This window comes from Eschscholzia californica, unplaced genomic scaffold, assembly GCF_041429995.1.
Source record: "Eschscholzia californica isolate CP2 unplaced genomic scaffold, dmEscCali1.0.p SCAF_5, whole genome shotgun sequence".
NCBI classification, from domain to species: Eukaryota; Viridiplantae; Streptophyta; class Magnoliopsida; order Ranunculales; family Papaveraceae; genus Eschscholzia; species Eschscholzia californica.
Genome location: NW_028238472.1, coordinates 24,419,364 through 24,446,342, shown reverse-complemented (window position 1 = coordinate 24,446,342; position 26,979 = coordinate 24,419,364). Strand labels below are relative to the sequence as shown.

Sequence of the window (26,979 nt, the reverse complement as noted above, 5' to 3'; positions counted from 1 at the left end):
TCTAATTTCATGGACTAATCACCTCATATTTAGGAGGCAATCAATTTTACCGAGATTTTTGTTTGGAAGTAACACTCCTCTTTTGGTCTTTTTTTGTTAATTAATCTCTTTTTTCCTTTTGCAGGTAGTATAACTTCAAAGGAATCATTCTTTCATTCACATAGAAGTTCTTATTCATTGTTATTCTCATGAAGATATATAATTTTTTAATTTCTTAGAATGTTTTGGATGTAAATTTAAAGGACATTGATCAATTTGTTAGAAGGTTACTAAAAATGTTGAACTTTTAAGTGATTGCGATGCCAACTGTTTTCCTTTTTGTCTTTTTTTTTTTTTGTTTTTTATATGATTTCATTATAATAATTGTCCTAAACCATGAACAAATAACACGTTAAAATGACTTAGCAAAGAAAAATAAGACTTAGACCAAAAAATTTATTCAAGAGAAAGAGAAAAAATTATCTCCATATTTTTCGTTCTGTGTCGTTTTCCATAGTAACGTTAATTCAATGTTCATAATACATTTACGTAATTATTTTACTCCATTACTAATTTTTTAGGTTTTAATTTCTGAAAATCTCAAAATATAAAGATTTAGGTTTTGATCCCATGGTGTTTTGGTTGAGTAATAAGAGAATTTTACATAACCATATCCTAAACAATTGATTAATCTTAGACTAGGTATCTCCCACGACAAATTTATTCAAGAAAGAGAGAAAAAATCATCTCAATATTTTTCAATGTGTGTGTCGTTTTCCATAGTAACGTTAATTTAATGTTTATTTTACATTTACGTGATAATTTTACTCCTATTACTAACTTTTTAGGTTTTAATTTATGAAAATCTCAAAATATAAAGATGTAAGTTTTAATTTGTTTTTAACTATAGATTCTATCTTCTTTAGTTTATATTTTCTTATGTTTTCATGTACAAATTACGAGTTACAATAATCTATAATTATTGTAGCTAACATAAAAAATTAAGGGCTTTTGGTTGACTATAAGAGAATTTTACATAAATCATTTCCTAAATAATTGATTAATCTTAGAGTAGGTATCTCCCGCGCCCGCAGGGCGCGATCAATCCCTTCGGGCTTACGCCAGTCGTGGTCGGAAATTTTAGTAGTACAAACACGGTGGGTTCAAGCTTTCGCTCGGGGTGCACGTACTACGTTGTCTACGTAATCGTCGTCTTATGTCGCACGAACCGAGCGAAAACCTAGACGTGCTAGCACCACATAATATTAAAATAAGCAAAAAAAGTGCTAGCACGTCTAGGTTTTCGCTCGGTTCGTGCGACATAAGACGACGATTACGTAGACAACGTAGTACGTGCACCCCGAGCGAAAACTTGAACCCACCGTGTTTGTACTACTAAAATTTCCGACCACGACTGGCATAAGCCCGAAGGGATTGACCGCGCCCGCAGGACGCGGGAAATACCTAGTATGAAAATAAATTAGAATTTATAACTTGAAAAGTAGCATACAGACTTCAATTCATATAAAGTGTATGCTAGACCTTCCTACTTGCTAACTACACAATGTATCAAATAAGTTTCCCATGCGGGAAGCAAGGCAATACCTATTATAGATATAGACAAACAACCCAAAAGTAGAGACGTTATTACTTTTTCTTATAAAGGGATTAGTGGAGTTCTTTTTTGTATTGTGGCCATGCTCGAATCTTTCCAGACCTTTTTTACTCTTTACATATCTTTCAAATTCCCAAAACTGAATGCAGAAACGAACGTGCTGAATAGAAATTTATGAAAAAGTTGGTTACAAAAATGTATTTCAAATTCCCAAAACTGAATTCTAAAAGAACATGGTGAAAAGAATTTTATGAAAAAAGTTAGTTACCCAAAAAAAAAACTTCTTTTAAAGGAAAAAAGGAAGAAAACAAGGTCGGCTGTTTCTCTCGCATCAATAATTTTACCCTGAATTTTCTCAGCCTGAGTATTTGAGAGAGGAGTGCAATAGAAACACTTGGAGCTTCCACCTGTAGTAATTAATTGGTAATGGTCTTCTACTATCTATTTAATTCTTGGGTTTGGGTTTTGGAAATTCAACTTTGTTTTGATTTTGAATGTTTTGCTCTTAAAAGTTCTAATGCATGTTAGAATTTGCTTGAGGATAGATTAAGGTTATGGGGAAGAAGGAAACCATCCTTGCTTTACTAATGGAATTTTTTTGTATCTCACTGCCCACTACTTTTCTTTCTTGGGGTTTTTATTCTTTTAATTTGTTAATCATAATTTTGAGTTTTGATATTTAGAGTATAAGGAGATAGACCCAACTTGATTATCTGAAGTCCTATTTGATTCTTTAAGAATTATTTGGTTCTCTTTCATTTACTTCATGGACAGAGGGAATAGCCATATAGTAACTGTCAAGAATATTTCAGAACATTTTCTTGTTATTTTGGTTATGTTGCTAACTTCAATCCCACTTACAAAAAATATAACATTTCGTTCTTTATTCACTAAATTACTCGAAAACTTAATGCCCTATTCGATAGGATGCTGTACTTCTCTTCAATGAGGGCGTTAGGTAGAAATATGATTAAATTTTACTTCCTTGAGGCTTATGGTTTGTAATTTGTTTCTTTCAATGAGGGCGTTAGCTTGATATGTTAACCCACAATTTGATGTAGTATTTAGATCTTATGAAGTGCTTGTGTTTCTTAAATTAGATCTGAGATCTTACTGAGATTTGAGTTGACTCAAGTCAGATTTCTGAATATATGTTTTCATCTGACTCGTGCGTCATACTCGTCTAAATGGCTTATTTGGTATCATTTGCTCATGTTCTGACAAGTAAGGCCTAATTCAGAGAAATTTTAAAAAAGTAAGAATAGCAAAAAAATATGTCGCAAGTATAAATAAATTTGGGTTTGGAACTTATTTCAAGAATAATTGCGTTATAAGGAGCTCGTCTGATCCAGGACGGAACTAGGGAGGGGCCATGGCCCCTCTTGACTTTTGAAACCCCACTCCCCCTTAGCTTGGTCTCCCTTAGACTTCAATTCTTTAATATTCGATCCATCTGCTTACGGAAACTATAGAAACGGCCTTTACTTAAACACAGTCTTATAAAAGAGCTTCCTACATTTGTTTATTGATCATTCATTTCGACCTCATGCATGAACTTCCTGGGCATTTTGATTTGCGTTGTCTACAATTAAGAATATTAAGGAAATGCACTGGAGGATATGCCGTGGGAAAATGAATTTGTATTGGTAGCAAATTCCAACCTTGGAAATTTGTAAACCTCTAGGGCTCTAGGTTTTTTGCTATGTGGAGAAAAAACAACTCATCTACCTATTGATGTTCATTGCAAGTATTGACAAATTATTTCGTGAATTATCCCATCGAAAGATGCTTTTATAACCGCATATATCAGCTGATTAAGAATTCTCGTACCATATTTCAGGCGACAAAAGTATGATTTTGTAGCACCTTCAGGAATATCAAGCTATTATTGATCTTCCTTATATTTTGTTAAAAAAAAAGACTAGTATTAAATTGTCAAAAGCGAGCAAACAAATTGGAATCATTTTGGGCCCCTGGTTTCAGATTCTGGTTCCATCCCTGCGTCTGATAGTATTCTTGACGTATACAGAAGTGGAAAATAATCTTTCAAAGTATGTTGCTTCTCGATCTTTTCACTGCTGCATCAATACCAGTACTTCAGGTGCTTGTTATCACTGGAATTGGTTCATTTCTTGCAATAGATAGGATAAATCTATTGGGCGACGATGCAAGAAAGCACATAAATAATGTAAGTTGTTACTAGTCCCTTAAAATAGTAGAGTATCCATTTCGCATTAGTTTTCTTCTTCTTTACTTTATTTTATCAATTACTACAATGTCTTTATACATTTAGTTTAAGAGATCTATTATTCTTGAAGTTCATTATACTTGCAATAAAATTTTATTTGTTTGCAGGTTGTATTCTATATATTTTTTCCTGCACTTATATATTCCAATCTGGCTAAAACAATAACATTCGATAACATGGTCATGTTGTGAGTTTATATCATATCTTTAATACTAGTTTCGCTCAATTATATAATCCAATTTTTCTTTCTGTTGATTTTCTAAATTTGTGTTAAATACCGCTAGGTGGTTCATGCCCGTGAATGTTCTTATCACATATATTGGTGGTTCTGCACTTGGATGGATTGTTATGCAAATCACAAGACCTCCTCCACATTTGAGGGGCCTCATTCTGGGTTGCTGTTCAGCAGGTAAGTGTCTATATAGAATATTGATCCAAGATAAATGTCTTCACTGCTATATTTTTCTCCTATAAGGAGTACTATAGTTCGATAATGGTTTCGTGTCGATACAATAAACCTAGTTCCTTTCTTTGTGTTTGATTACTCTGCCCCGTGCTCTCTTGTGTGGTTGGAATGTCAAAGGTGATTGATGAAACAGAGCCTATTAAAGATTATCTTTTGAGAATAGTATATAGATTTTGAATGTTCCTCAATTAATAACACATCCTTGCACTGTTACAGAATTAAGTAAGATTTGGTTCCGTAATTTTTTTTGTTTGTTATTATTAACAGGAAATTTGGGGAATATGTTTCTTATTATCATCCCAGCAATCTGTAAAGAAAAAGGGAGTCCGTTTGGAGCTGAAGATGTCTGCAATACATATGGAATGGCTTATGCTTCTCTCTCCACGGCGGTATCGTGTCTTTGTAACTTCTTAGACTTTATAAGTTCCAATAATCGTCGGTTACTTCCACAAGATTGTAACTTCAGTGTGTTTTGTTCAAGCACAATTTTTCCAAAAACTGAAACTCATTCCCCAAAAGATATTTTTCTAACCTGTTTGAAACCAATATTTGAAAAAACGGTCGAGGCATACGCCTCGAGGCGAGGCACCTCGAGCCGTACGTATTTTAGGCCATAATAGAAGTTTTTGTGTTTGAATCCAATCACCTATTTAGAATTTTTAGTTTTGTTTTTCACTGATATGTTTGAGTTGTTTAGCAACACTTCGGACTTTATACTATGGTAGTAAAGTAGAAAAACATGTTATGTTATGTTTTTACATAACTGATGTCATTTTCTGTGGCAATCTTTTTTACGTATTTATGCATTTAGGCGTGCCTCGAAGCACGCCTCGCCTTCTGAGAGCAAGCCTCCTTGAGGCGTAAAAACGTATTTTAAAACCTTGTTTGAAACCATATTCAAGTGTTACTGTAGCTTTTTGTGCCAAAAAAATTTCTCGTCGTCTAGTTCTTTCTTTCTGTCCTCTTTTTTGTTGGAAATTAAAATCTTATTCTCTCGGAGTACTTGTTTCTATTTGAAGGAAGATGACTACGCATGAGACATGCATGAATTTTTAAGAGTTCAACTAAACCTGTCTAGCTATACTTTATTGTTCTTCAGATTGGAGCTGTTTATCTATGGACTTACGTGTACAATATTGTACGAATATCTTCAATTAAATATGAAGAAACCAAAAGAAATATCTCCATAAGTAGTTTGAAGTTTACTGAAGACACTTCAAGCCTATTGCCTGGGAGCTGCACGGAAGAGCTACTTCTATCAAGAGATGGCTGCATTTCCGAGGATAAAGCTGAACTGCCATACAGTAGAATTCCAGAGGCGGAGGTGGTGTCTCTCTCTCTGTCACACACACACAAACACACTTCGATGCATCAGGATTTTAGTCCAGCAAAAAACTATATAGCTATGATGCCTTAGGATGGGTCAGGGTTGCGGTAATCATGACCCAGTATCTGATCTATTTTCATACTGTTTAAGTTTCACAAGTACGGAGGGTTGTATCTTTCTCAGGTATGCTCCTTCGGATATTTTCTTGTACATCTATTCCCCATTATTGGGTTCCCTGTACCTTTATATCCTTATACCAAAACATGGCTATTTATAGACTAATATGCTTGGAGATTGGTAATTGACTTCATTTGCATGTATATCTACCTCCCTATTCAGTGTGCCTAGAGCAACGGCTCAGAACCTCATAAACAGATTGATAGTTTCGATGAAACTCAAGAAAAGCGAACCCATAGAGTATGTTTTAGTTTCTCGCTCATTTGTAGAAAGTTCCACAAATAGGTGAGTATTGGGGCCTTGGGGGTATATATTTATTGAAGTGTCTGCTACAAACTATATTTTGAGAGATAAAATGATACTAGCTTTCTATTTATTTTGTGATAGGTACCGTTCTTAGTAAAGTTTAAACAAAATTTAGGGATGCTTGGAGGAAATCTCAACTTAAAGCGAGTGTTTGCACCTTCGACCATTGCAGCCGTACGTCACTTTCTTTTCTCCTTTTACTAGTCTATGTTTTGAATAAAGATTTGAAGCGGATTTAGAAATTGAAAATCCACATAAGTTCATGATAATCCTGTTGGTTGTTATTTTTTGAAGTTTAGAGTTTGTAATATGTGGAGTCGATGAGTTTAGGCGAAGTTAGTAATTTTAACATAAATTCGGAGATCTTGGATAGCAAGTTTTAGTAGTTCATTACGTTTTGGATTTTTTTGTATGAACTTGTATATATCTATAAGGAGATCCTTGTACAAATTATAGTTTAGAGCTTTATGGTTAAGTCTATTTTGATCAACAAAGACAGTTTAATGAACTTTTCGGACGAGCTTTATTAGAATGTATTGATTTTTCTGTCCAACTGTTTACATCATATTGTGTTTATAATACACTACTCCCACACATGTATTGAATTTAGTAAATTAACATTAATTGTTGCAATAGTTCTATATATTTGTGCGTCTATAAGCAAACACAAAGATATAAAAATGAAAATGAGGAACAGATAAATCGACCACCTACAAAATACAAAATCAAATGTTTGAGAGATTTAAGTTTGTGAATGTAGGAGTTTGGAATGGCCTCATGGCTAGGTATGTCTAGATAATTCATTGTTTTTTGTCCAGGATTTGTTCTCCCTGTGAAAGGAAACGATCACATTTTATTTACCGTCATTATTGCACGATATGGATATCCTATTACGTAAACATGTTCGATCTGTTAAGCTGCTTTCTGTTTTCTGTTCAGATTGTTGGATTTATAATCGGGATTGTCCCTCAATTGCGAAAGTTATTGATTGGTGAAAGTGCTCCTCTTCGTGTAATCCAAAACTCCGCTTCTTTATTGAGGTATGATCGATACATGGAACTAGACATGATTGTGATAAACTTCTTTAACTCTGCTCTTGAAAGTGAACTTTCATGATATGTTGAATTTCTTCACTCTTATGGAAAGTAAATCTAGCCTATGCATTTCTTAGTGTCCTCGGAATTCGGAAATACTCAATATTTGATCTAACGTATGTCGAATTCTTAGCCCATCAGAAGAAAAATCAAGATTTACTTTTATCTACACCTTTCATGATGTTAAACACTTAAACTTATCTACTGACGGAAGCCATTATTATAATGTACATGCTATATATCGTTCAAAAGAAAATATTTGTGATCTAGAAACTAAGTAAATGCACATTTATTGTTATAAACCATTATAAACTAAGTGGATGGTTTTAGCTTCTTTATTTTCTTTGAATTTGGAGGTATTCAAATATATTCATCAAAAGTTACGTACGCACGAATTATCTTTTTTTCATTTTGCTTGACAAACAGTAACGGAGCTGTTCCAACTCTAACCCTGATAGTGGGAGGAAATCTCACTAAAGGTACCACATCAATTTCTATCTATCTGTCTCATATTAATACAGGGTTCACTTTTTGTTTACAAGATCAATAACATAAACCAAATTCTATTTTTCTTTTCCATTCTGTCAGGTCTAAAAGGGTCAGGAATTAAGACACCAGTCATTGTTGGCATAATGGTGGTTAAATATGTTCTCATGCCTCTTCTGGGTATTGGGGTGATGAAAGTGGCTCTCAGTTTGGGACTGATCAACTCAGATCCTCTGTATCAGTTTGTTCTTTTGCTTCAATTTGCTGTACCACCAGCAATGAATATTGGTATGATAATAGTTTAGCTTCTTTTAGGAGACCGGCTTTAATTTGTTAGAATTGACTTCAAGTGTGATTCGTCTTGACTAACGGTTCTCGCGTGGATAATGGCAGGAACTATCACACAGTTGTTTGGGTCTGGCGAGAGTGAGTACTCCGTTATTATGCTATGGACGTATTCTCTTGCTTCTGTTTCACTTACCATTTGGTCTACTGTGTTCATGTGGTTGGTTTCTTCGTAGTATTTGCTTCTGTTTCAAACATGATTTGTACTTTCTTGTTCTTAACTATTCTTAAGAAGCTTGTCACGTTACTTTTCAGAGTATCATATATTATGGTAAATTAGAGTTTGATGTGACCATCGGAAAGATAAGTTGTGTTACTTTTGAAAAAAGTATGGTGTGCATAAAACAGAAGGGAAAACGTTGACCGTAACAAACTTTCTTTTTTAATAAAAGATATTGTCTAGAAGCCCTTTCTAAATTTAAAGTATAATCGTTCTTAGAAACAAAATAACCTTTTCAAAGAAAAAAAATGACCGTGTCGTTAGGAGGAAAAAAAATAACTAATTTTAAAAAGGAAACAAAATAAATAAACAATAAGTGGAGTACCAAAAAATTAAGATATCTAGAATATAGCAATAATAAATATATAAAGTCGGGTGACATATTTGGAGAGAGCGCTTAGAACAACATTATGTGGCGACTCTCGAAACACTGAATTAAATTTCGTCACATTTAGTTGATACAACTGTTCGTCTGATATACCCTAGTATTCTTAAGAAGCTTCTCGTGTTACTTTAGAAACCGAATTGCAAGTAATAGGTTAGAAGGCCACTCAAATAAAATATAAGTCTGATAAGGTTACGATTATGTGATAGTTGGAGAGATAAATAAATTGAAATGTTTATGCGATAATTAAACGTGATTCAGTCGAAGATCCCTCATGATTTCGACCTACATCCATTAAAAAACCAATAATAAATTTATTAATGGTCATGACATTTGTGGGTTTGATCATTACACTGGTCAAATATAAACAAATGAATTTTAAAGCTTTTTACTTTTCTAAGTTCCCCAACTAATCTAGAAAAGTAGATAATATGCATCTAATGATTACAAGAAACATTATAAATACATGAAACTCAACCTTCTGGATCTTCAAGTGTCTTCAAATATCTTTAATTATTGTTGATCGTCGGCTTTTCGTCGTCTTGTTTCGTTATGTTATTCACGTATCTTATTCCGACGAATTTTTAGAACAAATGTCTAAAAGCTCAAAATGTGTGAGAGGTCCAAATCTTAGGCCACGACTGGATATATACATAATACCCCTAGTAACTTCGTATGTATACTACCTCTGTCATATTTTACTTGGATTTATAACTTTTGTCAACGTATCAAAGTACTTGTCTTTCTATAAAACATTCATTTAATTTACTAGTACGATGACATTTTCAAAATTACTCTTTGTTATCAATATCAATAAAAGTTGCTTTCAACAAAAAAAAATATCAATAAAAGTTTCAATTGGTTCAACACGCGTACCAATTTTGTGTTTAATGAAATATTCTAAATCAAATATATATACTTTGAAAGATAAGGAGAACATTCTTGACACCTAGTTTTGTTTATGGTACACCTTTTTTTTTTCCAAAAGACATCAGTATTTTATGGCCACTGCTTTGGGAAACAAGAAATTTTTCAGGGTATTTTGATTCCACCCAACACCATTTCTTTTCCGCTACTATAGTGGTCGCCGATAAACGGTCATTGTAAGCGACATTTTTTTATTACAAATCTTTATCTCCTCTTCCGACCACCACGATTATCTCCCACCACCATCATTTCTCTTTCCTTCCTCTCTCTAGTCCTTTGCTCTCTCTGTCTCTGCTCCCTCTCCCTCATCCTTCCTCTCACTCTAAGTATTCCGGCAAAGAGGAGGAAGTGATGGTGGGAGAAGAAGAGGAAAAAGAAAGGGAAGAACGAGAGAAAAAGATAAGTGATGGCAGGAGAAGAGGAGAGATAGGATTTCGATGTTTTTCCTTTCTTAGAAGAAAAAAGGAAAACTTACTTTGATGTTTAAGAGGAAAGGTCCCTTTGGTTGGGGGTAAATATCTCTTTCTGGCGGGAGCTCGACCCTAGCTTCTGGTGGAAGCTTGGGCTCTACCCTTCAGGTAGAATTTTTTTTTCCCGTGCTATCTATTCTGACGTTGGTTTTAGTCTCTGCTCCTCAAGGCGGAGTGTATCCATATGACCTTTCAAGTGTTTATCCCCCATTCCTGTCTCAAGTTCTTTTGTTGAGGCAACTCGGCCAGCTTAAACATCCGTGCCTCCTCAGTCTTTTATCGCCCCACTTGGTGAGTCTTTCGGACCGTTCCTTTGGCGTGTCTCTTCCTTTTTCTTTGACGACATTATTACTTATTCCTAATCGAAAAAATCTACAAAAAGAGGCCTGGCCCTAAGTTTTTTATGGATGTGCCCTGGAGCGAGTTGCGTGGTAGTCAGGGTGACATGGCTCCCTAGCACGATGTTTTTTCCAAATACCACACGGTACACAATTATCCAGAGAAATTCTATCTCCCGTCCCGGGGCTCTCTTCCATGATCAATCCCAACTAACTGCAGTAGGGAATAAGGCGCCCTGACAAATTTATGATAGATGGAGCAAAACCATAATTCTATTTGCAAGATGCTAAAAGTTTATTTATACAGATAGCATGACCCGTTTTGGTTTACGTCTGAGGAAGTTTTTATACGATACCTCATCGACAAAACCTCTAAAATTGGAAATCTAAGATTGTGTTTTTATTTTAGATTTACTATCTGATATGAGACTCGAATCACTTGTAAGTGTAAGGGTATAAGAGTACAAAAATATCATACATAATATTTCGAACTGGACAAATCAAACAATTATGATTCAACATATTCAAATTCAGACACAAAAATAAATAAATAACACAACCCAGGTAAGCATTTATTTTAAGAGAACTGCTTCTTTCTTTTAAGAATTAGAGTTTGATTCGTAAACTGACTTTGCATCTTCACTTTCTCTATCGAGGCGCGCTAGTTCCCTAATAAGCCGTATACCAACGAGATCCCAATGTTGGTATCGAGATATCCATATAAGATTCTGGATATGATAGTGAATCTTATGTTTCTTTTTATGTTTTCGTATAAAACGTTACAAAAGTAAAGTAGTTGAACCAAGAAATTTTGTGGATACAGACAGCCTTGTAGGCTTGTAGCGTAAACTGCAACAATCGTACAGATCTCACTGTGTGAAGTGGGTATCAGGATTCATGGAGTTGTACGGAATTTCAATACTGAAATGTTCAAATAGTAACAAAATAAGTTTAAGGATCCAACAACTCGTCTTTCGCTATTTCTTTTTATGTCAAGTTAAAATGGCTGTGATTCCTCAAACAACACATGAACAAGGCTAATAAGAGTACAGTACAAGTCCACCATTATCAAGTATAATCTCAAGATCAAAGAATTGTTTCAAATTTAGGTGAAAAATGGTGAAGCAATGACATAACACATGATTATCCAATTACTATCCAACATAAAAATTTAAAAGAAAACCCATAAACTGAATGAATTGAATTCGAAAAAGTGAGGAAGTAATCTCATACAATAAAGATGAAATTATTCCCAAACATAATGTGTTTACGTCTGCCATCTAAATTGCATTTTGCTATAGCCTAAGTTCATCCACACCAGTCAAAACAACGGCAAACCAAATTAGACAATACTAGTTAAAGAGTAATGCAAATTGATGTCTACTATCTTCTCCATGAAGTTGAAAAACAAAAAAGTAATTGAAAGCAAATTATAGGGAAAACCCTAACCTCTTATTCTCCTTAGTTTACTTTCTCTTGGAGTAGATAAAGTAGCAAGCTACTGCTGCTGCTCCAAGAACAGTTCCAGTTGATGCTATAACTGCCGGCGACAAAATCTTGGTGTCAAAGATCTCTTGCGATTTCCTTATCTCCTTCTCCGATTTTTCAAGTTCGAACTTCAACCGTTCAATTTCTGCTTCCATATTCTTGAACTTCTCGTCCGATTGATTCAAAGCTTCTTGAAGAGAAGACTTTTGAGCTTCTTTTTCATTTCTTGAAGTTTGTAACCCTAGAATCTCATTGTTTCTCTCAGAGATTTGAACTTCTCTGCTCTCTAAATCAAGAATGTGATTATCATTTTTTGCCTTGAGTATTTTCACCTCTTCGATTTCTTTATTGACCCGTTCAAGAAGAGAAATCTTCTCCTTCTCGAGATCTTCAATCTTGGATTGCTTATAGTTATCGCTCTTTTTTAACTCTTCAAATTCGGATTTAAGCTTTCGGAATTCAGCTTCAGTTTCTTCATTTGCAGACATGGTTGAGATGAGATCGTGGTGTAGGAGAGAGACATCCCTTTCCAGTACGACCGCTCGATCAGTAACTGCTTGAAGAGATTTCTTGTCTTCTTCGGATTGATCAATCTCTTTTTGCATCTTCTCCAATCTGTCATCCATCTCAGTTTGATTTCTTTTGAATCTTTCGATCTCATCATGTAAAAGCTTGATTTTCTCCCTATTCTCTTCATTCTCTCTGGATAATCCAGAATTCACTTGTTCCAGATCATCGATCTTTTCAGTAAGCTCTGAAATTTTAGCATCCTTTTCACGATTAAGATCTCCGTCCTTCTTTAAGATTATGTCATTTTCATCTGTTCGATCATCTACGTCGGATGCTACGCCGTTAACGATATTTTCGTCCGCCATTGATTAACCTAGAAAAAGCAAAGGAAAAGTAAATCAAAAACTTCAGATCAGATGGATCTAAAGAAACAGAGGAGAGAGTAACCAAAATTGGGTAATCCAGAAAGGAAATGAAGTAGAAAAGTTCATAAAAAAAAGAAGTAGAAAAAGGTAAGAGATAGGGTTTAGAGGGAGAAACCGTATCGAATTTCTCCTTGTGGATTCTGTCTTAGAAAGAGAACTTTCCCCACAACGAGCTAAAGGCCTGTTATTCTTATACCTTTAAGCCATGTTGGAATGCCATTAGCAAGAATTGCATCCCCCTAACAATCTAACATCATTTCTTGAAATATGATTAGGGTTATTTATAGCCCCCAACTTTGTGACCGGTTTCCTGCCTAGTCCCTTATTTTATCAAAAATACCCAAATGATCCCCTTTTTCAGATTCCGTTATAACACTATTAACTAGTCATCACCTCTCTCTCATCCAACTCATCGCCTCTCTCTGCCACCTCATCATCTTCACCGGCGAAGGTCGCCGCCCGGGCAATTTTCCGCCCGGTGACCTTCAAACATTTAAAAAAAAACTTTAAAACTCTCCTCTCTCTCTCTCTCTCTCTCTATATTTTTTTTTTTGAACTCTCCCCTTTCTCTCTCTAAAATTTTTTTTTTTTTTAACTCTCCTTTCTTTATCTAGTGAACCAGATCTGGTTCACCAAATGTAATCGATAACCAATAAGAAGAAGAGAAGACAAAATTTCTACTTTCCCTCTGAAGTCTGAACCCCGGCCCCCCTATTTTTCTAACTTTCTCTCTCTAACTCTCACGCGGGGAAACCAGACACCCATACTCGTCGTCTCTGATATTCGAGTTGTTGATTTGAAGTTCATCAGTATTGATTCTTAAAACATTATTGAAGAATTTAGACGAAATTGTACAAGAAAAAGATCTGAAGATCTATAATGTTTTTGAACAGTTTGGGGAAATCTAGGGTTTGTTGATAATGGTGTTAATTGATAGAAGATTGTTGATCTGTGAAGGTTTATTTGGGTATAATCATTAAGTTGGAGAAGTGGGTATTAATTTATCTGGTGATTGGATTTTGAGATTTAGGGAACAGATCGAGAGAGATAGAGGAGTTCATTTCTACTTCGTATTCTTTCAAGGCGTGTCATTTCTTCTTGTGGGTCTTGATCTAATTGGCAAAAAAATGAGGTAATCAAAGAAATATTGGGTAGAATAAAAGCCTATATAAAAGGTGAGACATGAAATCTATTACACCTGGTTCGATTTGTATTTTAGCAGAAAAGTTCAGTTGAAGAGTTCTGATCCATCTTTCACCATAAGCGAATGGAGGTGATCAAAATAATAAGTTTTCTTCTTCTTCTTTTAAACTTATTAGAGTTACTATTCCCCATATTGATTAAATTTTTTTTGTGCATCTGTTACCTAGATTAGTTTTCTGCAATGATTAATGGTGTCTGTTGTTATTATAGTTAGGAGAAGCATAACAGTCATATGCTTGGGTGGTGTGGTTTGTATCTATGATTCAGGCAAATGTTTGTATTCAATAATCTAAAAGCTTGATTGAGAAGTTGTTATTTTAGTTTCCGGATTTGATTTTTTCAAATCATGATTATACAGAGAAAGAGGATTTGTAACAGTTATCTGTATATTTTTCCTTAATCTAGTAATATTTGTTCTTAAATTGTTAGACATTATATTCAATAATCTAAAAGCTTGGTTAAAGGTATGTTCAAGAACAGATCGGTAATGGTCTGATCAAGAACAGACCTCCTCTCTCTCTAGATCTGTTCTAGAGAGAGGAAAAAAATATTTAGAGAGAGAGGAGAGGGGGATTTTTTTTCTTAGGTTTGAAGGTCGCCGACCGGAAAATAGGTCGACCGGCGACTTTTGCCGGTGAAGACGATTAGGTGGCGAGAAGATGAGGTGGCAGAGAGAGGTGATGAGATGGAGGAGAGACAAATGATGACTGGTTAACGGTGTTATAACGGAATCTTAAAAAGGGGGTCATCTGGGTATTTTTGATAAAGTATGGGCCTAGGCAGGAAGCTGGTCACAACGTTGGGGGCTAGTTGAGAAATAACCTATGTGATTATTTTAGTTTGTAACTATTGAAATGTGAATGAAAGTGTGTTAGTCTTTGTTGTATACATGTACATAATTCATTGGATGGTGATATTAAAGATGTACTTACCATCAAATGTTCTTCTTTTACAGTAAGCACAAATACTTGACCCTCGATTAACCATGATGTTCTTCTTAATTCAGGAAAGTTAAGGAATATGTGTAAGTTCAGGTTTCTCTCCAAACATATACACAACATCTTCAACCTCTTGTTCACTTTAAAATGGTCATCAATGCATCTTCCACACCACGAACTGAAGGAGCTTGATATGCTTCGATAAGTTTGTTTGTAGCTTGCGCAAGTAAAATAGATGTTTCATCAAATTCTGACCGTCAACTACGTTTTGGCACTATAAATTGATCTCGATTAACAAAAGTTGGAAGTGTGGGTCTTCATCTTCATCCAGATTGATGGACGTCATATTAGCATTTTCGCTTATAACAAAGATAAGATAAGTGTGTTATGAAAATGATTAAATGTTTTAGAAGTTGATCATTTTGAATGATTGACTAACCAGGTAGTTCGTGAGAAATATCATCAACTCTACTACTCAATTGTCAGTTGCTTGTTCCCAACAATGACTCCTAATTTTTTCTGATATAGAAAACTCTTCGTACGCGATTTTTTTGTATTAGGGTGTGCGTGACAATAAGCAATGTAAAGGACAAAATCAAAATTTATATGTAAATTTTATAAGACAGTATAAATAGAAAACTTACCTAATTGTAGCATCTCTTTGCATCGTCATCCGCCTCAATGCGAAAAATTACGACGTTAAAGACCAACCCTCTAGCGTTGGTTGATCCTTTCGCGGTGGTATAATGGTTTCTGAATGTTTTCATACGAGCTTTGATATTTTCACCAGTAACAGATCCCCGTTTTTTATATATTTCATTAATTACTTGTTGATTTCTATATTTTTGCTTCCAAAATGTAATCATAAAGCATATTTGCTAGAATATCATTCATTATAAGGCTCCATGTCACTGTCGGCTTCTTACCAGACTCAACAACCATCTTTATAAACACATAAAGAATCACAGTGTCATTTATTTTAATAAACTAAAACTATATAAATTGTCCGATAAAACATAATTTAAAGAATAATATGATAAATAGTTTTAAAAATGAGAAAAATATTCAACAATATACTTAAACATGAATGAGAAAATTAATATTATTATAAATTCGAAAAGTTAGTCCACATTTCTTATACTATGATATCCCTATTTGCTGTCCAAACTTGTTATGGGACAATATTAATTTCTTCATCTTGCACGAGTTGGTCTACATTATCTAGTTCGCCTACTTCATTGTCACCGCTCTCATTATCTTCGTCACTACTTATATCATCTAGCTCTCCATCTCGTAACAAGTTATGCAAAACATAACATGCGATCACGTATAATCTTCGTTTGTGTATCAATATCGTGGAATGCTGTAGTTCTCAAATATGCAAATATTTTCTTGACTAATCCTACAGTTCTTTTAACGACATTGCGTAAAGATGAGTGACGATAATTATAAAGTTTTTTAGGATTTCGTGGTCGACTACCAACATGATCTTGCAGATTATATCATGTGTGACGATATGGTGTGAGAAACCCAACCATAAAAAAAATCCAACATCCGTAAGATAATATTTACCTACATTAACATAATTTATATAATTCTACTTGAATAATAAATTTGTATCTAATAAATTTTTTTTATTTGATATAATAATTTAAAACCTCATACCAATTGGAACTGTTTATTTGTGTCCAGAACGAGAGAAGATACATCTCAAAAGAGGATTGTCATAAGCAGACCCTCACCCAACAAGTACGTATTGAAATTTTATATCAAACCCACATGGTACAAGAACATTCTGAGAAACGTAAGCTTTTCTATCACTATATCTATCTTAGTCTTTGATTAGAACGGTTACTCTGGTAAGTGTATCATCAATTACACCATGAATCGCACCGACAACGTCCTATAGAATTTAGATTATGTAATACTAAAGTACTTATGTAAATCAATAATAAAAGAACGAAACACCCATGAATCTAAATTAACCTTGAAGTACTCATTCTAAGTTTTTCGACTACTTCCATCCAGCAAGGAGTTAGCACTTGTTGTTGGTCTAACAACATCTTTGTAAGGCCTATGTACTATTTACAACACTATGTCGAAATACCTACTCACTGTTTCACCTGATCGAATGAATTGAAGAACTAAACTACGATTACGTTGATCATGTCTAACTATGTATAAAAACATAACAACTCGTTCTTCTACTTTCACATGTTGATTTTCGACTAAACCATAACCACGTCAACATACACATAACCGTTAGAATGGTTCTCGTTTCATTCGAAATTGTTCGTGATAGTGTCGATCACTCTTAGGGTAAAGTCTTTGGAATATGTTGTTTCTTTCTTGGCCTCAATTTATGTAAGGTCTCTTATCAATATTGACATGTGTTCTACATCGATTACTCAAATATGCATGTATGATGGTAATCATCATTGTACATACTGTTGATGTCAAAAAATGGCCTTCCGTTATATCAGCATGAAACAAGGAGTTGATGCATGACAACCTCCGTTATGTATGATTCCTCCGTTATGTTGGGTGTGATTCAGCCCTGTTCCTGCTTCCAGCTCTGCTTCTCTTTATTCCAGCTCCTCGCTCCTGATCCTTGCTCATGCTCCTTGCTCCTTGCTCATGTTCACCTGTTCCCGAGGGGGGAAAACCTGCAAAGGGTTCGAAAACCGCTCTGACGCTCAAGCCAGTCATGGTGCTCTTTGCAGTAAAAGAATGAATATTGATTGATCATTTTGGGGGGCGAGTTATGAGAACTCAGAGTTTCTTGTGATCTTTTTAGGGTAAAAAGATCGTGTCCTGTGAAGGACGATATGGGGGGACTTTTATAGGCGATGTAGAGTCGACTGTGATTAGTTGCGGTGGTAAGGCGGTTGTAGTCAAACCGATTGGGAAGTTTCCTCTCTTAAGTATCTAGGGTTTCTCTCAGAGTCTATCCCGGATCTTTGATAAGTGGAAGTTCCTAAGTTCAAAGATTCTCCATAGATATCTTGCCGGTGTAATAGACTCTAAAGGAGAAGTTTCTTTTTTTAGATACTTAGAGTCCAAACTGGCTTAAATACTTCGAGATGTGTAGCCGACTGAGATCTTTCTAGAAGTTTCGGGATTAAGTCGGTAGGTCGCTTGGCGCTGCTGCCTCCCCAGTTCTGGGCGTAAGTAGATACGTCAAATCTCCGTTTCTGAGTCGACTGTCCTTTTCTTTTTCATTTTTCTTCTTTTGTTTCCATTTCCAATGTGAGACTGCCACAAAATTAGTGCAGTTGTATCGGGCTTCCCGACTTTAACTTATAAGTAAAATAACTCTTGAATTAGAAGGAATGAGGAGCTGGATGTATAACAAAAACGAACAATGTAATCATCTTATTGCAAACGTTAAGAGAGTAGGCAGTTGAGGTAGGAATCTTCAAAAAAAAATTGTTTGGCGTGATATTTCAGTACTTAACCTACTATGGAATTAAGTTATTTGTAAAATCTGCATATAGAAAGTTGTTTGGTGTAATATTTTAGTACCCAGGTTCTTATAGCATGGATGACGGAGTTCAATTATTTGTATTATTTGTAATATATGTATCTCGGTGCAAAGTAATAGTTTTCCCTCTTTCTATGTAGATCTCAAGTAAATTCCAACTTGCTGAATTTCCTTCCGAGAAGAAGAAAACAGGTTTGTTTCTCCACAACTGACTATAGCCAAAAATAATTTGCTAACTTGATGGAAATTCATTGGTAGGGTTGCTTGCATAAAATTTATGTCTTTTATTTTCTAAGTTCCCTTTTCTCTATCTTAGGTGCTTGATTACAGAACTTATTTGATTTGGGTTTAATACATCAGATATAAGGGTATTCCTTTAAGGGATTTTTAAAGTGATTTTGCTGGATTCTTTTGTTGATGAGTAGTTAATATGGTATTCTACTTCTTCACTTGTCACGTTTTCTGCTTGTACTAATTACTTTTTCAAGATTATCGCTTGATTATGTCATTGAAGTTTTTTTGTGTTCGCAGTGGCACCAAAGGATATATAATCATTTTTAAATCTCATATTGTTCATTGAGTTAGATTATCGTTTCGTAATCTCAAGAAAAAAAAGATTTTCGTTTCGTTTAGTTATTATGATTTGCGTTAAGTGATTGTTTATTTTCTTTAGGTGCTTCATAAACATTTTGATCCTCATTTCCGGTTAAAATTCATTTTTCTATTTTGTTTTAATATGAGTCTTTATGCAATCAATTGATCTGCCTGACTAAAGATAGGTTGCTTAAGCAAATCAAAATCCATATACAGCTATTACTTTTACAACTTTGGCATTCCTTTGACTTGGTTAGATATCTAACTGTAGCAAGTAAAATAATTTTTAACATACTACAAATACTTAATTCTCTGTATTTGACCGTTGTCTTACCATACGACACACCTGAATTTACAAATTTAATTAACTAAGAACTTGATCTTCATTGGTTCATACATCATTATAGAGTACATCATTAACTCGTGGAGTATAGTAGAAAACTTGTGTCGAACGATGGTCTGAATCCTATTTCGATATGTTACTTTAAGCACAAAACATAATCTTGCTTTAGATTCATTTATTATCATCATTTTTCACGTCAAGTATAAGTGATTTTTTTTTTGTAATGGATGTGTTGTTATTGTAGATTTTGGAGAAAGACAGTTGAAGCTTAAAGGAGGGAGACATACCAATTTGCAATTGGCGATAATTTTGATTAGTTCTTCTTCAACTATGATATTTTTATGTTAAACATAGTGATTTTTTGTATAAATCTTACTGTTATTTTCAGCAAAGATAAAAGCTAAAGCTGCAAAAAATAGGGGGACTACCGCCACAAGATTGCATATATTGAGTGCAGAAATTGCATATATTGTGCATAGAAGAAAAGTTTAACACGTAATATGTTTGTTTTTATAGTTTTTATGGTATTTCACTGTGGAACTTAAATTGTACATAAGCAGGTTATAAAGCGGTAAGAAGCATATCACAAAGTGGGAAAATCCCGCTTTCGACGACAAAATGGGCACATTTTAGCAGCAAAACAACATGTATCTAAAGTCTCTTCATTACACCAACAGTCTCTGTGAATCTGACAAGTACGAATAGAAAAGCTGTAATGAAAAATAGGGATCAAATACTACATGGTTCCAGGATTCAACTCAATGGGTCCAGCATTAGCTAATGGAACAAGAACAGGATAAATTACCCGAGATACACGAAAGTAAGTCATGCTAAGTTTGTAGTTAACGACGTTCGAGCTCTAATTGGAACCAACAATCTTATTTGGGATTATATTTGTACTACTTCAGGTGTGAGTTTTGGTTCTTATAATCTTGCAATTGTTTCTCAACGTCAAGATGTTTTTGATGCATATTAGAATTCACCTTATGTTGTTCCTGTTGAACCATTGTTGTCTAAGCGTATTGGCTCAAGCTGATGAGTTGAAGATTTTATCGAAAACATCCGACGAAGTTGGAACAACATAGAGATAATTAGCTTGATTAGCCTTTTTACTCTTTGTAATCGAAAATAATAGAACGAAAATAATTACAAGATATTTAAATATGTTTATTACATTTTAAATTTAAATGTACACAACGATATATCTATGGGAAATAAAAAAAGAAAAACATCAATATTCATCTTCTTTTATCCTATTTAAATATTTACCTCATGTTTAAAACGTATCATATTTTACTATTTTAGTTCTTCCTCTGAAATAAATCCGGACTTCATTTTTCATGTTCACTTATTGTATATATCGAAACACATATTTCCGTGCCGGGGCACAGGCTATACCCTAGTTGGTCATATAATAGAACAAAAATATGGCAAACAAAACAAACACTTCATATATTAACATAAAAAAATTGTTGCTTATATATATAAGAACAAATTTGTAGGTAAAGAGAAACAGAGCAAAGTTGATAGATATATAGAGAAAAAAAAAATAAGTACATGTACATTATGTAATTACATTCTACTTTTCTTTCTTTAATTAATATCAACAGTGAAAGAAAGTGAGACAACCGTAATAAAGAGATAAAAAAAAGTACATATGCATTATTTAAGTACCACTTACCTTTGTTTTCTATTTCTTTAATAATATAGATTGAGAAGAGAGAGCGGCAGTAGCAATAAAGTCAAAAGAAAGAGATGAAATATCTTTTTTACTTATGTCTAATTCGCCTTTAATTAATTAGTAGTATAATTCAGAAAGCGGAATTGAGTGAATCGTATATGCTACGCAACAAAAGAGAGGGACAGAGATAAAGAAAGATAAAAAAGTACCTATAACTTCTGTAAACTCATACAAGTATAGAGAAATAAAGAAATTGTAATTAACAAAGACAGGACCGGCCCAAGTAGTCGAGCGGACAAAATCGAAGAAAAATTTGGGACCCTTTTTACGTTAGCTACAAAAAGTTATTTTTTTGCCCTTACAAATAAATTAGTATGAAAAACATAGAAATTATGCGTTCATAGTTTAATTCTTTTGTATATTGGAATAATATATTCATTATATTATATTGGAGAATATACCAATACTATTGGGATAATATTCCCATCATATTATAATATATGATATAAAGAATATTGGAATAATATACAAATCATATATACACATATATTGTATTTGTATATTATTATAATATCTATTGAAATAATATATTGAATAAAGCACAATTGGGAAGGAAGATCATCTCAAAGGATTGAAGACTATCAAACGGATCATGTGTCAGGATCCAACGATCACCAATACTTGCATATATTTAGCTTTCCAATACTTTGTATTTATCAATATTTATGTAACATATTTGCACTTCTAATTATGTAAATAGGACCTATGTAAAGCCTATAAATACTTCATATTCAAGTCAATACAATTCACCTTTGAATTCATACTTCTCTCTTGTGTCTCTCTACATCTCTCAATTTAACATGGTATAAGAGCAAGGTTATTAGTGGGATATTACTCTCAAGTTATAAGGAGTTCCATTATTGTTCGGTTCGATTGTCTTACGATCAAGCAAAGGATTATCACTTTTATATACTCACTCATTACCACTCAAAGGTCAGTAACAAATTCAAAATTTTTTTTTCTTCTCGATTTTTTTTCGATTTATTAGGCTTTTATTAAGCCAGAAAATCAATTTCACCCTGTTCTGGAATTAACTAAACCTAACCCAGAATGAGTTCTAACCCATCCAGACTAGAATAAACTAGTCCCGGTTTTGTTTTTCAAACCCGGAATAGCCTTATCCAATTTTTTTTAAAACTGGACAACACCATCCCGGTTTCTTCTAATACCAGGATAGACTTACGGACAAACCCAGAACCAAAATCTCAAATTGGTTCCCGACCTCATCACATGAGAACTTATCTTCTCCGACGAGAACAACCACTCCGGCCAATTTCCGGCATTTTTTTTCGATTCTAATCGCACTAGTTAACAATCTATAGGTGTTCATCACATATTAATGAGTTAATTACATGATTTCGGTGCTTATTTGGGATCCAAAAAAATGACTTTACAGAGAGTTTCAAATTTGTTTCTCTCTAGAAATCAACAATAATCGGTTAGTACTAATCTAATTAGTCTCCCAAATCAGACTATAAATGATCTAAAAACCACGACCGACCAACCCTTTGTTGTTTTCTACGTTTTTTTTTCGTCGTCGATTTTCTCTTTTCGGCGGCAGAAACCTTAGTTCTAAGTATTCCTGACGTACCTATCGCGACTGTTCCCAACCGTCTCTGAGTTATATTCTGACGGTAATTACCGTCACCTTTAATATAATATTTATTTCCTTACCAAAAAAAAATAAAAATAAAAATAAAAATAAAAATATAACAAGCAAACAAATTAATTTCAAATAGCTTATTTTTTCTTTCTTCACAGTTCCTTCATGGCCACTGACAACCCCACAATGGCGAATAACGATGTCTTCGACACGACTACCCAGAGTCCTATGAACACCTCTGACACATCACGCACTATTAACCCAGTTTGCGATGAATATTATGTGCATCCTTCAGATACTGGTACTTCCGTTGTCCAAACTCCGGCTCTCACTGGACATGACTACTTGATGCACCCGAAAAGGTTGCACACCCAAGTGGAGGTATCAAGTAGTAATCCGGCAAAGCCGGGATCGATCCAAGGATAGGAAGGTAGTTTGGATATCGAAAGGGTCTCGTTCGCCGGTCTAGATATCACTAACTTAGACTAAAAAGGAAAAGAATACAGGTAAACGGGGGTTTTGGATTGAATAAGGTGATAAGAGAATAAAGCAAACAAGTAAAATAAACTAAACTAAACAATAAAAGTAAACGGGCAAGAGAGATTCGAGAGAAGAGTCGGAGGAACAAGAGTCAGGAGACGGTAAGATTCGATTCGGGCAACAAATAGGCGAGAGAGGTGTCGAAGTCCGGGAATCCATAATAATAAACCTACGACTACGTGTGATCCAATCTAATGTGTCGAAGTATAATCGATGTTCGACTCCTAAAGTAGATGTTTCTAAGTACTACGTATATCCGGAGATCATACTTTGTCAAACAAACGCCTAATTCGGTTAATCCCGAGTCAACGAAAGTGTCGCCTAGTCGCCTAACTATGTGAAGTGCATGACAAGACACATGAAATTATGACTCAGACTACTATCGATATCGAATACCTCGTTTCGTCTATTAACTATGTGAAGTGCTTGACAAGACACATGAAAATACGATCAAAACGATAATCGAATCAAATGAACATCAATTCATAATCAAAACATCAAATCATATTAAACATAATCACAAATTCATCACATTTCATCTCATATAATCGACACACTTGATTTAGCTAACATGGTGAATAAGTAATAAATGAAAAGAAGATGATGAGAAATCCCCCTTTTTCGATGTGGCTCGAGGCTAGGTTCGTCGAGAAAAATGAGTCTCTAAGTATAGTCGATCTCCCCGTAACAATTTTCTGGATTTCCCTTTAATAGTGAACTTTGGGTGTCCCCGAGTAAAAATCAGATTTCCCCATAGCACCCATCATCATCTTCTCCATCTCAAGAACATCCACCATTAAAGCTTCACCAAGCTTTCTCTCTCTAAAGATTTTTCACCCAAAATCAAATCAAACTACATGGGAAGATAGATCAAGACATGGGGAGTAAAAACCCTAAGGTTTCGGATCAAGAAAGTTGTCAGGAACACCATGAAAAATCCGATCAAAGAAAACTAGGGTTCCGGCCAAAAATCAAGAAATCCGGCCAAATAGCTCAAATCCGAGCCATGCCGTGCTATGGAGCCGCAGTCCGAGCAAGTCCGAGCATCCCATTGCCGTTCCCGAGCAAAGAAGTCGCGTCCCGTGCTCCTATCGTAGCGTCCCGTGCAGATTTGCAGCATCTCGAGCTGCTGTTTGTGCTGTGCACTTGAGCCCGAGTAAGCTACTGTTGCATCTCGTGAAGGTTGCAGACGCGTCCCGTGAAGGCTGCTGCTGCTACCGTGCTACTTAGGAAGCTTTCATGGCTGTCCCGTGCTCCCATTGTGCTATCCAACCCGTGCCCTCCATGGTGCCGGCCAAGTTGGCCGGCACCACTCCTTCTCTCTCTTTCTCTCTTACTCCTTCAAACCCTCTCTAACCAAGAAGTACCCTAAAACCCTAACTTCTCTTTTTCTCTCTCTCACTTCAAAGTTGTATCGTTAGAATCAAGAAGGAAGAAGATGAATAGTGTATTTGACTCGAACCCTAGACTTAGTCAACCTTGACTTTGACTCAAACTTGAGTCCATTGGGTGCCTCCAAAATCTCTTCCTTCTTTCATCTTCTTTGGGCTTGGGTTTTAGACTTCACTTGGAAATCAAGAGGGTGCCTTCTAGAATTATAACCAAAGGAGGGTGCCTTCATAGAATCCTTGTTTTAAGACCGAACCTCGACTTCTTTCTTTCACAAATTCCCCGTCCGAACTCGGAATTGACTTCCGTTTTCACCGTTGGGCTCGTCTTTGACTCCTCTTCTCATATGATTTGCTTGAAGTCTTTTTCTCTCATTTTGGGCACATGAAATGATAGTGATAATTCGCCTCCTTTATTCCGAATTCCATGTTTAGCTCCAAATATGGTACCTAAACAAGAAAAACACATAAAATATTATTGATAACACTCGAAAATGACTAATTAGTCTAAGTTAGGCTCTCCAAATGTGACATTTTCGTGTCACATCACTACGCGACTTGGGCTCATGGCATGCACAACGCCATTGTCATTAAAAACAAACAAGGATTCATCGATGGCTCTTTGCCCAAACCCACGGATTCCACCCATCTCCATGCTTGGATCCGCTGTGACACAATGGTTAAGAGTTGGATCCTCAACTCCGTCAGCCCTGACATCCGCAGTAGCATTATGCATTCGACTTCAGCTTTTGAAGTTTGGAAAGGTTTAAAAGAAAGGTATGCCAAATCCAACTCTCCTTACATGTATCAGTTGCGAAAATCCATTGCTTCCCTTCGTCAAGAAGCTTTGACTATTTCTGCTTACTTTTCCCAACTGAAAACTTACTGGGACGAATTAGATTCCCTCCTCCCTCCCCAATCATGCGCTTGTGTTATTGGGAAGGCAACCATTGAGTACCATCACTCTGTCCGTACGATGGAATTTTTAATGGGACTGCATGAACGATTTTCACCCATTCGTAGTCAGATCCTACTTATGGACCCCTTGCCCTCTTTGGCCAAAATTTATAATATGGTTACTCAAGAGGAGCAACAACAATATATTGCTGCTGGTTCACCCTTTGACTATTCTGCTCTCACTACTAAGATCGCGGCTGCTGCCAAACAACATACTCAGAATTCTCAAAGAGGTAAACGACCACGCCCTTATTGTAGTACTTGCAAAATGCACGGGCACTCCACTGAAAATTGCAACAAGGGTGTACTATGTGATCATTGCCACAAACCAGGGCATACAAAAGAACAATGCTTCCAACTACACGGCTATCCAGAACGTAAAAACATTCCCCACCGCACTCTAGCTGTATCCAGTTCATCCACCAATAACACGTCTGCAACTCCGATCTTAAGTCAAGAGCATTATGATCGACTTATCACACTTCTCGAAGCCAGTGCTGCCCCTGGTTCTAAGGCGACTTTAATGTCAGGTACAATTTTAATGTCTAACCCTTCTTCTTGGATTGTAGATAGTGGTGCCTCTAACCACGTTAGTTTTTCCCTAAGTGCCTTCAGCTCTTACGACTTGGCCCCCCCATCGTGTTATGTACAAATACCTGATGGGACCACCTATTTGGTGAAACACATTGGCAGAGTAGTTTTTTCAAACACTCTCACAATTGATAATGTTTATTACATTCCAAGTTTTAAATTTAACTTGATTTCTGTTAGCCAAATAAGTAAATCTTTACATTTGGATGTCAATTTTTCTCCAACTCATTGTGTTTTCCAGGAACACTTGACCACTCGGCAGATTGGTCTGGCTGATGAAATTGATGGCCTCTACATCCTTCGTAGAAATTTTTCAGTACTCGCTTTCAATAAGCCGCTCGACATTTGGCATCGTCGACTTGGGCACCCTAGTTTAGGACGCCTTAAATTTTTAGCTGAACAATTTAATTTTATTTCTTATGAGAAATCGCATGAATGTTTTGTATGCCCTATGGCAAAGCAACAAAAGTTACCATTTAATAAAAGTACTTCATTGAGTAAATTTTGTTTTCAATTAATCCATGCCGATATTTGGGGACCCTTTTCTGTCCCATCTTTAACCAACAAACGGTATTTTCTCACCCTTGTTGACGATTTCTCCAGATATACTTGGACATTTCTTATGGAATCCAAGTCTGAAACTAAGAAATACTTAGATTTCTTTTTTAAATTCAGTACCAAACAATATCACAAGACTATCAAGTCTATTTCTTGCAATCAGACTACAATGTCTTCAAGTCCGATTGAAATTTTTCGTTCTGATAATGGAACCGAGTTCCTTAGTAAGGATT

At 35.2% G+C, this 26,979-nt stretch overlaps 3 protein-coding genes across 9 annotated transcripts; 2 read left to right on the top strand and 1 right to left on the bottom strand.

The window, feature by feature from the left end:
- Positions 1 to 1,538: 1,538 nt before the first annotated feature.
- Positions 1,539 to 8,345, top strand: LOC147537924 (protein PIN-LIKES 3-like). 6 transcript variants are annotated; one of them, XM_086639569.1, is made up of 11 exons: positions 1,539 to 2,017; positions 3,624 to 3,782; positions 3,950 to 4,029; positions 4,127 to 4,251; positions 4,576 to 4,697; positions 5,408 to 5,632; positions 6,200 to 6,292; positions 7,058 to 7,158; positions 7,639 to 7,691; positions 7,801 to 7,986; positions 8,092 to 8,345. In XM_086639569.1, the coding sequence occupies exons 2-11, from the start codon at positions 3,648 to 3,650 to the stop codon at positions 8,217 to 8,219; spliced, it is 1,248 nt and encodes a 415-aa protein (XP_086495695.1). In that variant the 5' UTR covers positions 1,539 to 2,017; positions 3,624 to 3,647; the 3' UTR covers positions 8,220 to 8,345. The 6 variants fall into 6 exon arrangements, with proteins under 6 accessions (XP_086495695.1, XP_086495694.1, XP_086495696.1 ...); XM_086639568.1 differs by having other exon boundaries at positions 1,623 to 2,017; positions 5,408 to 5,635; XM_086639570.1 differs by having other exon boundaries at positions 1,668 to 2,017; positions 3,578 to 3,782.
- A 2,494-nt stretch (positions 8,346 to 10,839) lies between these two features.
- LOC147537923 (peroxisomal and mitochondrial division factor 2-like) lies at positions 10,840 to 13,073 on the bottom strand. 2 transcript variants are annotated; one of them, XM_086639573.1, is made up of 3 exons: positions 12,922 to 13,061; positions 11,833 to 12,754; positions 10,840 to 11,304 (listed from the first exon to the last, which is right to left on the bottom strand). In XM_086639573.1, the coding sequence occupies exon 2, from the start codon at positions 12,744 to 12,746 to the stop codon at positions 11,850 to 11,852; it is 897 nt and encodes a 298-aa protein (XP_086495699.1). In that variant the 5' UTR covers positions 12,747 to 12,754; positions 12,922 to 13,061; the 3' UTR covers positions 10,840 to 11,304; positions 11,833 to 11,849. The 2 variants fall into 2 exon arrangements, with proteins under 2 accessions (XP_086495699.1, XP_086495698.1); XM_086639572.1 differs by lacking the exon at positions 10,840 to 11,304 and having other exon boundaries at positions 11,554 to 12,754; positions 12,922 to 13,073.
- A 12,243-nt stretch (positions 13,074 to 25,316) lies between these two features.
- On the top strand, positions 25,317 to 26,464 carry LOC147537922 (uncharacterized). Its single transcript, XM_086642882.1, has 2 exons — positions 25,317 to 26,127; positions 26,430 to 26,464. The coding sequence occupies exons 1-2, from the start codon at positions 25,317 to 25,319 to the stop codon at positions 26,462 to 26,464; spliced, it is 846 nt and encodes a 281-aa protein (XP_086499008.1).
- The last annotated feature ends 515 nt before the right edge of the window (positions 26,465 to 26,979 follow it).

Coding starts and splice junctions, on each gene's coding strand:
- LOC147537922 (XM_086642882.1), top strand. CDS start 25,317: ATGGTTAAGAGTTGGATCCTCAACTCCGTCAGCCCTGACATCCGCAGT. Junction 26,128..26,429: donor TAAGGCGACTTTAATGTCAG/GTACAATTTTAA, acceptor TGTGTTTTCCAG/GAACACTTGACCACTCGGCA.
- LOC147537923 (XM_086639572.1), bottom strand. CDS start 12,746: ATGGCGGACGAAAATATCGTTAACGGCGTAGCATCCGACGTAGATGAT.
- LOC147537924 (XM_086639568.1), top strand. CDS start 3,648: ATGTTGCTTCTCGATCTTTTCACTGCTGCATCAATACCAGTACTTCAG. Junction 7,692..7,800: donor GGGAGGAAATCTCACTAAAG/GTACCACATCAA, acceptor CCATTCTGTCAG/GTCTAAAAGGGTCAGGAATT. Junction 7,987..8,091: donor ACCACCAGCAATGAATATTG/GTATGATAATAG, acceptor GGATAATGGCAG/GAACTATCACACAGTTGTTT.